At 35.9% G+C, this 14,263-nt stretch overlaps 1 protein-coding gene across 3 annotated transcripts in view; it reads right to left on the bottom strand.

Annotated features, from left to right (window-relative positions):
• LOC119829245 (protein bunched, class 2/F/G isoform) overlaps nt 1-14,263 on the bottom strand; it is a 119,865-nt gene that overhangs the window by 56,151 nt on the left and 49,451 nt on the right. For 2 of the 3 annotated variants that reach the window (XM_038351640.1, XM_038351641.1), the window contains one exon: nt 4,095-4,226. The exons of the other annotated variant lie outside the window; for it this stretch is intronic. In XM_038351640.1, coding sequence (XP_038207568.1) covers nt 4,095-4,226 — 132 coding nt within the window. The remainder of the gene's footprint in view (nt 1-4,094; nt 4,227-14,263) is intronic. 3 annotated transcript variants of the gene reach the window in all.

Below are 14,263 nucleotides of genomic sequence, written 5' to 3'. Positions count from 1 at the left end.
ACAGATTCGAAATTCAAATGTAATATTTTTTTATAATTAAGTGTAACAGTATTTATGGCCAGACTAAGTATACATAACGTGTGCAACGATTATTTAAGTACCACCTAACCCTATATACAATGACATTGAAAACATACCTCACTCGTAGACACTGCGAATATTCTAGATCTGTTGCGGTAATGCAAATTTCAACTTTAGTGCACTCGCAGTAACGTTGTCAATCAATTGCGTAAGAACAAATGGGTATGATGTCATGTCCTTGGCTACGGCTGGTTGCCTGAAGGCTGATGTTACAGCAACCTTGAAAACGTTACTAAGCGCTTGGCGCTGTCCTTGACTCCGCTAGGGCCAAGGATTAACTTTCAGCTTATTGTATTGTTGGCTTTCGGTGTATAGTATTACAAATATCCACGCTATTATGTGTTTACGAGTTCTCTGAATGGTCGTGTTGCAGTTTATGTTTACGTTTTTCGTGAAATATGAGCTTTAAAATGTGGACTAAACAATATATGTATTAGTAAAGATTTATTACACGTTTGAAGTAGCTACAGTAACCTGACTATAAAGTCTCCGCAATTCGTATACAGAAACATAGAACAGCCACTGGAAGTAACAATTTGTATATACATACATTTAATAACAACCGTATCGTGTTTGAGTTATTAAGACGTTTCCGGTAAACAATAGAAGCATTCTCGGTACGTTACTTAAAAAACTTTTTGTGAACATTCAAGAACACGCTCCGTACAAATATTTGCCAAAAATGTATAACAAAAACGTATGCGCAAATATTTTCAAGGTTTGCTCTTATCTCCCTGAAGACCGTCGTTAATACAAAATTTAATGTAGTCCGAGTTTATGTTAACATTCATCAGTAATGAAAACATATTTCCAATATCAGGTTTAACCATACCGATGTTCAAAAGTAGGACGAACCGTCAATATCACGTTCAAGCAAAAAAATATTAACATTACTTTTGCATTGATTGACAGCAAACATAATGAATTGCGAACTGCGAATCTATCACAATGAGGCTTTCGCCGGGCGTCGAACCCGGCCAACCGTTGCTAGGCAGATTGTAACGGGTCACATTGAAGCCTCTACTTATTCCAACAGTAAATCGACTCTGAGCAGCAATTAAGCCTTTTTAAAACGTAAGTATTTATTTTATCTCAATTCGATACGTTTAACTTTTATTTATACTGGATAAGCAGTATCATACGATAACATCTTAAGCATAAGTAAACTCAAATTTGAAAAATTCATTTATATGAAGAGTGAACAAATAAGTGCCTACCTACATAAGAGCCTATTTCCCGCGAAGATGTTTCGCTGACATCAAAGGAAAAAAAAAACGTTGTTTTTCTACTTAAATTGAATGCGCACGAAATTTGGAACATGTAAAAAAATATATATTTAATTTTTACATCGCAAGTGGTAGATGTTTAGTCGCAATTAATATTTTGCGAGATGAGTTCCTCGACTCTTTCTTAAATAATAAATCTAGAGTATATTATGCTTTTGCAAGACAGTGACAGAACCACGCGGGTACTTTCACAACATCTAGTACTTTTATTGCAAGAACCGCGTCACGAACCTTTTAAAGCGTCAAGTTTATCATCTGGCGAAGGTAGTGTTTAAGCGAGAGGATACATAGACCTGTACATATGTCGGCTATTCGCGGCTTTGTTTACCCCCCGTAGGGGTCTCAAGTGGTGCATGCAAATTGACGGGAGGGTTGTCATACGCACCAACCGGCCGAGGCTATAAACGGCACCTATTCTATTCGTTTGTTTGTCGATCAATAACGTATGCTACGTTTGAAGGAGCTCATTATGTAAAACGCTTAATAATTAAATGCATTTTAATTATTTCGTAAATGAAACATATAAAACAAATTGTGAATAGATCTTTAATTTGAAAGTTTGAATTAATAAAACAATGTAAGTTAAGCAAAAAAAATGCTAAGTAAAACTAAAAAGATAGATTGCTCATTTGTAACAGTACAACTTCAACCTAAATTGTATGTCATCACTCAAGGCGCTTTGGCTATATAAAATACGCCAACAGAATACCGGCTTAATGAACGGTTTAACCACATAAACAAACCAAAATGGGATCAAATCCAGCAACTCTTCGACCGCAAACATACCACGTCTTCAAAATATAATAGCATTCGGGTCAAGCCAATATTAGGTACCATCACAAGCGAAAGACTAATAGTTGCACACGTGTACCAACCACCCTAATATTAATAGCCGTTCACCGTATAGGCCTCGGGGGGCCAGCCAGCTAATTGGTTGACTTGCACGTGGCCGGCGATCTAATAAGCTAACCCTTGGCATAGTTAAATTTGCTAGCTCGAGTATGCTCGGGCACTAAAACGGTACAATGTTGCAGGCATAAAAGGGCAAATAGGATAATATTTCTATGAGTTAAACGCGACCTTGATATAAGAACTATTAATCACACTCTTAATTGCAAAACTTGTATAAATATATATTGCTTATAATATATAATAGAAATAAATATTGAATATTCTTGTTTCTAGCTATCATTGATCTTTAAATGTCGAATGGCATACTTTAAGATTACACTAGGTAGTGCTTTCATTAAATTCGTTAAAAGCTACAAAGTTTTACAACTAAACCGTTCATATTCAAATCTTCATAATATCGCAACTCTATGTCTACATCTATATCAATATAATTCATAAAGATAACAGTTAGATGTTACGAAAAAAAAATGTGTTCCTCTCAAAGACAAATTCAAGCCAACGATTGAGATCTCAAACATAATACAATCCGTCGCCCAAAGATATCCTATCCGAATAATGACATTGCGATGGTGTCAGGCGGAGGCCGCGCGGCCCGCTCGCGTTACACCCTTGCCGTGACATCCGAGCGCGCGAGTCAACAACCGGCACCGGGCAAAAAGTCCACAATAACTCTACATTGACAGCCGGCTGTTATTTTCGGCCATGACGTGAGCGCTCGCAGGCTAAGCCGCAGCGCTGTACTATAGTCTGTTAGGATCAGCGAACTGTGACCGCCTAAAATGCCGTTGTCTCTGCAAGATTTTCGAGATTTATAGCAGTTTTCCAATTGAAACCAATAAACTACTGGATTCGGAAAAGATGTTACTTTTTTTATTAACTAAACAGTACTTTCATTCAAAGTAGCATTTCTTTGAATCGATAATAACTTGTAACGAAACTATGAACGTTGCATTCGATTGCGACTGAATCTATATTTACTCTATTTATGTCTCATTGAGTTCTTTCATAGAATATTATCAACAAGTGTATACATTTTGGCAGTATTGCTTACATCTGTCATCGCCCAGCAAGGTACGCTTTCGAGTTGTTGACAAATACAGTGACAGAGAAATGTCGAGAGTAATAGTCACGTGGGTATAAAGTTTTTTTTTGTACAAAGTTCATAACATAATTACATATAAGAGTGAAAACATTAAACAAAAGTGTACATTGAACAAAATACAGCGATAATTTCACCCAAAATATGCAGCGACTCATGCGCAATTTTAGTGGCTTTTCAAGCCATCATACAGTCGTTAAGTACATAATAACGACTGTAATTAGTTTTATTCGGGGATATACCACTGATGGTAGCCATTTGTAATACAAGAGACATTGACTCTTGAATAAGTACATATTCTTCGAAATATTTTAAGTCACTTAACTATACATAAATACGGTAAACATGACAAGAAATTGAAACCAAAAAGTTCTTATAGACGAAATCTAACATCTGACAATACATCATAAATAACAAAAAAAAAACAATGCAAAAACAAAAGATCTACCTAAAAAAAACGAAAAAAAAAGAACACACAAAGCAAACATGCATAATAAATCACGAAAATGGCATCTGTACAAAAAAAAAGTGATAAAAAGCATCACCAACCACCCTGACAAAAAACAGTGTGCTAATTTCGTCCTCTATGAATTCTTCACTGCCATTCATTTGAGCGTAAATAAACATCCAACATGTAAAAAGTTCATAGAGACGATATAGCATAAGAAACAAAAACAACCATAACCATAAGCCAAACGTTCCTATCGGAGCTCTACCTGGTGTGCTGTTGTCTTTCAGAGGGCGGTGGGGACGCGGCACGTGACGTCGCCGTGGAGTCCCGAGCCTCGACCACCGTGGCCGGGCTGCCCGTGCCGCTGCTGCCGAGCGCCAACGCCAGCCCGCTGATGCTGCCGACACATCACTACGTCACCACAGCCCTAGCGTCGAGCACCAATCACACAGACCTACCTGCTCCAATCCAATACGCAGCATCTATCCGTCCGCAATGCCAAATTGGAGCAGCTAAGTCGACCAATAATGGAACTATCGATACGCTATCAATGGTCTAGTCTAAATTAGAAAACCTCGTATTTAGATGTGCTAATTTTAATACTCAATGATATCCCGCCAAGTTGGTTCCCATGTTTAACAGAAGTTCAAGGTAAATATCATCTAAACGACCGGGCGAAGCAGAACATTCTCAGCAGGGTGAAGAAATACATAAGCGGTGATGTTCAGTTAGTGGCAAGGCATCGAGGGTGTCAGTTATATTTTGGGTAAACGCAAGCAAGCATATTTATACGAGTATATATTTTTGGTTACATTCTTATCATGCAAGAAACAAAATCCATCCATAGAGGTACGCATTTCTCGACTGCTGAACCCTTATCGATACAGACCACATTTTGCAAGTTTTTTTTTTATAAATTATAGAAGTCCTGAGTAAACGAGGGACGTCGGAAGCGGTAAGATTTAAGGACTATAGGCATGCCAATCACAAGTAGAGGAAGAAACGAAGAATCAGTCACGCATTAGGAGTGGGCGACAAGACGCAATTAGCGGACGAGTCCACGTCAATGAACTAGAATTATGTTAAGCGAATGAGAGAATGATCGTAGTAACGAGCCAAATATGAACGGCGGCCATCACAGCCAGCATGTCGCCATTATGATTACAAATATTTTTTGTCTCTGTAGCATTTCTGCTTGGCTTTAATTAATCATTATCATAATAATAGTGGTTGGCATAAATAGCAGTTTATCGTTGTTAAAATAATAAATAAAAAGATTTATTATTATTATTGTATCACTCATTATGCACCAACAGTGACAAAGAATTGCAACCGTTTAACAAAAGTTGACATTAATTGCAACGCTGAGGTGGCGTGGACAAAGAGGTCGACAATAATCCAGAAATTTTCAAGACAAATTAATATTATATTTTTTACGAGGCAATAAATTAAATGAAAGGCCCCGGAATTCCACAATTCCGCGTCTTTTAATTTCTATAGTTCACTTGACGTGACGTCACTTGACATAAGGTCAGGCATTTATTTAGGCGGAAGTTTGAAACTCGCAACAAAGGACAATAACATCACTTTTAACATTTTATTGTTGCCCGCAACTGCCGTAAGATTAACACATTTTTCATTGTCAAGTCGTTTCCGTTGATGTTATTTTTAAAACTATCTTTTGGCATGTTTTTAACTAAGATGTCGGTAAAATATATTGTAATTGTTGAAAGTTATTTTATATTAATTAAGAACCGATTTTAAAGTATGTTTAAGAACTATATGCCTACTATAATACATCACTTAGCCAAGTACCCTTATTCCGAATCATACTCTCGATTTGAGTATTCTAGTATATCCAAACCCTTTCATCTATTTTAAGATAAATTCATTTTCAATATAAAAGTAGTGATCAAATTTTGACAGGAATTAAATATAAATGTAAATAATAACAAAATTCTAGATGTTGTTTCAATAATGAACTTAACTTATACAGAGTATACTACAAATATCGTACATAGATTTTATTTATATAGAAATTTACTTAACGTCTATGTATATTAGGGCTAAAACCAGGAAAAAATATTGGTAAGTTTAATTCTAAACCGTTCTTTTTATATAGCATGCGGTGATAGCCTGTAAGTAACTTTTGCACTTGCGAATGTATTAATTCTTGATTTTGTATATTTTGTATTAGTATTAAAGAGTGTTGGCATTCCAAAAAAAAAAATTAATAATAAATAAATTCTGTAATTGCTTTTTAAACAAGACAGTTTTATATGATTTTTATATGTTAGAGCGGGCAACCGAGCTGGTGGTTCCCCTGATGAGAAGCCATCACCGAACGAAAGGAAACATGCTACTATTTAACTTCATGTGGAGGTGTGGTCTCTCCCTCCCCGGTGCCAGCTGGCCCAATTTGTGGCGAAGCGAGCTCGACTACCACGTTCTAAAATTTACCATTTACCAAATAATTTTAATTCAAACATTATTTGAACTGCAATTACGTCTCACCGTAACCGAATAGCCAGGTGTGCTAATTAAGAGAATGAATTACATAAAGACATGCCAAAATTTCCCGAGTACTTGGGCATCTCCAACAACGAATGACACATTGCATCACACCCTCGCAGCTATATTCGGTTCATATCCGGCGGAGGCAAGGTCACCGGCGAAGGTTAGGAAAGTAAAACGATAGTATCAGCAATTAACAAATTAATTGCCGAGTACAGATATAATGCAATCTACTTCATTAGTGTAACAATTAAGTATAGTGTCAAACGCTTGCAAATAGGTTAGTATTTTTTTGTACGATAACGACAATTAGAAAACATTATGAATGCAGTTTGAACCTTGGATACTGGATATTTTTTTCTGAAAATCATAGTGATATATCACATTCTATCCACACTATAACTATGATAATAATTGTCTAGTACAAGGAAATGTAATTTCTGCGAATTGCCGCTAGTTATTAAGTAATTCTCCTCTCTTGATTGTTGTCCCGATAAAATGATTACTTGTATAACAGCAATGAAACACGTGCTAAATGTACAGGAATGGAATGACTCATAAAATCGAATGAGCGTATTCCATGTCGACATGCGATGAGGCCATAAACTTCAAACTACGACCTCATTCTAGGAAACTGTTCTGAAAAGCACCTATGCAGTCATTTTTCACGATACCATCATACATCGTCACGTTATATGCCAGCAATTAGCACACTGTATTAACATATGTGTTAGTGCGCCATAGAAATAGTAAAATTTCAGGAAAAGTCATAAATAATATGAAATTACTTTGTGTTCGGTTAAAACGAGTTTTTAGTTGTGCTCGCCAAATTTATTTATGGAAAGCTGTTATTAATAAAACAGTCAAATTCCAGTCTTCAATGGAATTCGTAAGTTGGCAAATTATCAAATCGGATGGCACACTTTGAAAAACAGCTGCCACAAATCTTGCAGATAAAACTAACCAATTAGAAACCGATCTAGATAACCTAAGTGGTTGCATACCATAATAAGCAATAAGTAATAACGCAGTAAATAAATTCGTGTCACCGCGTGTAAAAACAAAATCAAATAGCTCAAGTAATTAAGCCAAGTTGCTGGACCGTTAAGCTTTATGGACGCAAGAACTAAGGTAATTAACGTTACATCCCGCTAATATCGAAGTCATAAGCTACTGACACAGTCTTAATGCTCCAGTGACTTGAAAGCCTGGTTTCAATTTACTCAATACCTTCGAAGCACTAAAGGGCAGTTATCGTACTCGGTAATCGTATAGCAATTTCTTTGCTCACGATCTGTTGAATTTCATTGTAGTATTGGAAACGCAATAACAGCGAAATGAGGTAAAAGCTAGTGAGTCAGAACAATTCGAGATTAACATAACGAAAACGTGAAATGCCATAACGAACCGCAAAACATCAAGAGCCGGTCAAGTCGACGCGGTGATGTAAACAGAACGATAACCTTCGACAAACGTCAAATGGTACAATTGTAATCGTGGTCGGAGCCGTGGAAGCAACAAAGGTACCCTTCAAGGGAGTGTTGTAAATCATACAAACAGTCGTTAGAGGCGCGTGCGCAACCGATACAAATGATAATATCCAGATATTTAAGAATCGACTCTAAGCGAGCGTATTAGGTGATAATTTGTGGTGCTTTGGTGCTCGCTGGCTTTGTTGAGGTGGCGCGGCGTGAGTGTTGATAAATACGAGAACAATTGTTCTTTATTTTCGAATCACGTTCAGTTTGACCCCTATTCTATGCTAGAGTTTACATTCCAATAGAGCCAATGGTAAAAGCTGTGAATGCGCCATTATCATCTATAATACGCTATATTTCCTTTTCGAACAGTTATACATATTCAAAATATGTAAAATAAACCGAAACGATTTTACTATACGTATTTATCGTAATAGTTGTAATTAAGTTGATGATGTATAAAATACAATATTAAATAGACTTAATGATTAAGAACCAGAAATAGCCGACCGGGGGCACGTCAAGAGCAATGCAAAAACAACATGTGGGATAAAAAATAAACCAGTTGAGCGATAACTGAAAATAACCTGTTGCTAAACATAAGAGCCTCCATCATTTGAATTGCAAAATGGCCACGAAGGAATAGCAATATGAATAAAATTACAGCGACACTTCCGTGTTCTCTACGCAAGAACGATAGTCAATTATAAATTTCGCAAAAAAAATAATGTGATAGAGTTTTTTTGTCGACGATATTTATTGTAGAATACGATTGACCTATTATGAGTTACTGCTTTTTTTAATTGTTTATATTTTAAATAATAGACAACTTTTTGCATTGTAGATTATTATATGGTTTTGATTTCGTGGTTTTAATTACCCTTTTATTCCAGATTAAGAAAACGGTCAAAATGTATATTATTTGATGTAACATTGTAAATTTTAAGAGAAAGTTTAAATTGTCTTCCGTAGTTTAAATTGTATTACTATTACACGTAGTATTTTTTATTTCATCCCATTTTTTCCAGATCAGCCCAAAGTATTTGCCCAAAGCATTCATTGGGTCCTTCCATCTCCAGCTTGATCCTCAAATGCTAAGAACTCACTGGAATTATATCGGAGTAATGTTCATCATTAAACAAGCGCTCATTCAAGATCAGCCGGCGCCAGTGAGGTGGCGCAGCGGATCCGCGAATTAGCGACTACTGTTTATTTTCGCATTGGCTTCTGGCCGGTTCTTCTCACCTTGACCGATGTTTCCCGGTCACTACTAACTAATAAAATGTGACCTACTCGCTTTAAACTACCCACTTGTTAATATGAACATACATAATTATTACATAATGCTCAAATATGACCCAAACTGTCCATTTGATGTGCACTTAACTCTATTACGCTAAAGGAAAAAAGATTTATACTCTAAAAATAAATGTTTATGACCTTTAATTAATTCATCTCCTTTCGAATCCAATTTCGAAAATACGTTTGCTATAACACTAAAACTTCACAGCAGTAGGTATATTTGTATGTATTGTATATACATTACAGATTAAATGAAAAAATATTTATGATTCAAAATTTAACGTAACGCCTTTAAAAACTGGTAAAAATCCCACGTGTTGCGTGCTGATCTTACCCTGCATTTTGTCATAACATTCGCCATTCACAACGAATTAGCGCTGTTTTTCAACCTCTAAATATTTACACGAGAGAAAATTTACCGTGTTTATGCATCAATTTGAAACAAACGGGCGAATCGTTAAATCTATTTTAATCCGGCGCGCATTTAACGCCGGTACAAAGGTAAAACATATTTTCAAAACAACGCCGCGCTCTCGCTGTTTTCATCGAACTTTGTTTGAAATAATATTATATTGACTTCAATTGAAGTATAATATTAAATTAAGGAAAGATAATGTGGACATTACTACACAGATCTTTATATGATAACTACCTAAAAATATCGCATAAGCGCTACCTCAATTAAGGCGACTGTTATTAAAATTTATTATATGTTTTGTATAGTTTATTACAATCGAAGGTATAAATAAAATTGATCCTTCACATAAAACAACACAAAAATTAGGCTACATGGACCGTTAAGAAAATTGAAACGATATAACAGAAGACCGAAATATTAAACGGATGGAAGAGAAGCTTAACAAAATCCTTATTTATTGCACTATAGTCTTTAAATAAGACATTTATTGTGTTACATCTCTCAACTCTTACAATGCAAACTGCGTGTTTACTTTTACCAGTAACACAGTATTAATGATTAAACAGCAACAATCATAGGTATGCAAATACAATGTTTAACTAAATATCGTAGACAATGTGTATTTGCTGAGAACTACAAATATTTGCATCGCAAATTAACTTCCGAATGGCACACGGCGCGCGCGTGTTACGTGTATTTTTGCGATGATGAAAATCTGTGTCAGTGTAATAAAATACATTGGAATATTTATTCTGAATAATTAGCTGAAGCGTGTACGATTGTGTGAGTAATTGGAAACACGCATCGCGTCTGTCACCACCCACGGTGTCCCGAATTATACTCGTGGTCGTGGCGAGTGCGGTGCAGGCATTCCTGCACGACCTCAGTGACAAGTATTCACATTTGATTACGATACTTACTCACAATTCAGTATCATCTTACTCGTTTTATGATTTAAATTTGTGTGTGCATATATAGATAGATGCGAAACTTAACACAAGAAAGTGTTTATTAAAATATTTCAATTCACCAAGCCAAATATCCATTCGGCCAGCCTATGTTCATACAACAAATTTTAAACAAGTGAATCATCAATATTGCAATTCAAATATTAGGTGTCTTGTCCGCTTCCTTCATAGATTAGAAATAAGTGCGCGAGCTTGACAAATGGAAGGGTTCGTCGACACCTAGTTAGTTACCTTATCATACAAGATTTTTAGAATTTAGATAAGATCGCTCTATTTGTAAGGAATGCTAAACTTAACATATCAGCAAGTAATGTTTGCCAAACTTAGTATCGTTACTCATATTACGCCTGCAATACAAATGAGGAAACATTTAAAGTACTAGCTGCGCCCTGCGGTTTCACCCGCCTAAGTCCGTAACCCGTAGGAATATCAGGTTAAAAAGTCGCCTATACATATGTTATTCCAGTTGTCCAACTATCTACGTACCAAATTTCATACTTACAATTACATTTATAATATTAGTAGGGTAAGGAAATCAATATCGAAAGAAGACGTTCAATGAACCACAGTATTGGGGAAGTTCACCCATGTCGAAAATGTTAAACGTTAAACGCAATTATTTTAGACCTACAAACATATTGCGCATATATAAGAGATACCATTCAACACATAACTCATAGTAAAATCAATCATACGCTCATTTAATAAGACTTTTGAAGAATACATTATGGAAAGCGTGAAATTTAATATGTTTCATAAGCGCTAGTCTCAATCACGGAATTGAAGAGCAAGGTTGATACATTATTGGCATCTGCACTTCGGAGAATCGCCGAGTCCTTGCATAATCCTGTAAAGATGACGCAAGCTCTGTGATTATCATGTCACTGACATAAACGATTATGACAAGCGATTACTCTGTCATACTTCATGTTATTCAATTTTTTGGTATGAAACTGTTTGTCAGAACATACTATTAGTGGAACATAAAGCGCAAAATTTATTTTTAAGAATAGAGATTGGTCATCCAATTTCCCATATTATGTCATCACCACATCTTCCCGATTTCGGTCTTATTTGTGTAAATGAATCGGTGTTAACCACCAACTGTGGTTAACGATTTGCTTTATTTTAGATTTAGCACAAAATGTTTATGTACTAAAATATTATATTATATATACTATAGGTTAACCTACATAGACGGATCTTGTCCATAATACAGAAGCTTTCCTATCTAAGTTTAGCCGACTTGTGCAAACAAATACGTAACGCCACTCAAGACCAATCGCTGCACCAATTGCGGGCTGTCAGATTCAATTGCAGCCTTCTAGATTATTCCAAAGCACAAGTAACAGATGCGAACATTCTGCTGTAGCGTAGCGTAATTTAGACGATGCTTATCGCTCAGAAATCATTGTTGCTAAACTTTTGTGTCGCAATGGAAGTCAAGTTCAGACGAATGCTTCGCGATAACATTGTTACATAGATAAATTGATGTAGGATGGTAAATTATATTTGCGTAATCTATCCACAAACGGAACTTTGTTTTCGTTTGATATATTGGCTTCTATTGTTCTGAGTGTGATACGAAATTACGTTCGAACCGTTGATATTTTAGCCAATCTATTATGCTATTAAACATTTATGTTAAAGGCATTAATTCTGATCATTGCAATGAAGTGAAAGCCGTTGCTTTTTGCTACATATACTAATAGATCAATATAAAAGTGACCATTGAAGAGAAAAAAACGGCTTATAACTTGTAAACTAATAAAACACTACCGTACAACATATCAAACGTAACGAAACCCTACAACGCTGAAAGCTTGTCATTGACACCAAGGTCACGGGCGGAAGGTCATCGATCGAGTGCTGAAACGACTGAGGGATGATTAATGCGTGTTGAATAATCATGCAAAGTCACAGACAGGGAAAACGATAAATTGTTCCATCCAATCCATCCATTTAAACTGGCTAAAGTTTTAATGGATAAAGGAATTAGGAAACCATGATTGTCTGTTTAGTAGATTACGTAAAAAAGTGGGATAATAACGCTCGAATTATAGATATTTATCTAAATTTTATTATCTATTATAAAAAGGTAATGCTTTTGACGTAGAAGGGGGAATCTACTGAATCTAATTTGAAAATTCTTTAAACACTAGAAATCGCCGTACAAACGACTATGTAATTTCTCAATCAATGTTTCTCAATTAAAAAACTAAGGCGTTATTCATAGAATCCTATTGACATGGTGCTTGGCAAGGTCGCAAGGGAGAAGTACATTGAACTATCTTCCGGGTCGCTGGGGGTTGATTGACAACATGGCATATTGGCGAGTCATTGAACTCCCCAGTCCATGATGGGGTTGAGCTTTTATTAAATGTTTTTTTTTTTGACTATACATTATTCGCAATTTGTATATAAATAGTTGGATGAAGATGATATACCTAATTCCCGTAGCAAGTAGTACCTAGGTATTGTAAATGAATTGTGGGAATACAAACATATATCATAAATGACGGGACTTTAGAATTAGATACTTTTGCTAAACGTAGGTAAACAAGGGATTCGTGAAATCCTTAACCAGGACCGAGTAACACAAGACAGTATACCATCGATATACCAAAAAATCAAATGTTCTACGCGATCCTAATCCATTAACGCAGCAAGGTCGCAAGGGAAAGGTCGTACACCGACTCCCTTCCGGGTCGCTAGGGGATGACTGATGGCGCGCTGACGAGTCATTAGCCGTGTCAACGACCGCCGATCGGCGGGAGCGTACGGGTTAAACGACATGTTTGGCAATAAGACGCATTTAGCAACGGGTAAAATATAATAAGACAGCCAATCAATTTGCTCGTATGCGGTGTGAGATTTTTTTCAAGTTGAAAATGTTCCGTTATGCTGTCCGTGTTATGACAGACCAATAAGATTTGTCTGTTGTTGTTGTTTGGCATGATTGCAATCAGAAAGAAATAATTCATCAAAAAAAAATCACTTAGGATGTATTTGAAACTATAAAAACTAAAATTCCACATCTTTTGCTGTGACAGTTTCAACTTGCACACTACAGTTCTCCAACATCCAAGGACTGAACACAATTCATTGCGGGCCTCATTTAAGAAGCGTCATACCAACATACCGTCTACGATAAGGGCGCGGATAATTTCCGCCAATGCAGTTTATCTGCGCGTTCCCACCGTATCGACATCCGCGCTGAATCACTGGATGCGGGCGATTCATGACTAAATTGTTACATTTATACCTAGTCACCGTTGCAAAGCTATGTGCTGCACAATGTATTATAATTAATGTTATCGACGGACTTCTAGAACAATCTGATGTAATAATGCCCGTTGTTACATTGTTTAATGCATTTATTTATGTGTTACGGATAATGTGAGATGCGATTAATATTAGATACAATTATAGTTTGAGATATTAATGAAATATAAAAATGGTATCTGTATAATATGTTGTCGCTCCTTATCTAAGTTATATAAATCATTGATATGAATTTGCTATAACAGCCAAAAATATTGAATATAAATTAAGGTGCTTTTACATCATTACTAATTATTATTTTCTACAAAAAAGGTCACCTAGGCTCCAGGTTCTAAAATGATACCATAAAGCCATGGATTTGAGAAACAAAACTAAAAAAAACCGTCGAATTAAAAATGTAGCTCTACCATACCGGGGATAAATTATAGTAATGTTCATATAGGACATTGGGTATTGCAGGCGTGAGATT

Source organism: Zerene cesonia, chromosome 10, assembly GCF_012273895.1.
Source record: "Zerene cesonia ecotype Mississippi chromosome 10, Zerene_cesonia_1.1, whole genome shotgun sequence".
In the NCBI taxonomy this organism is placed as follows: domain Eukaryota; kingdom Metazoa; phylum Arthropoda; class Insecta; order Lepidoptera; family Pieridae; genus Zerene; species Zerene cesonia.
Note: the sequence above shows the minus strand (reverse complement) of the source record. Positions and strands in the feature narration are given on the sequence as shown.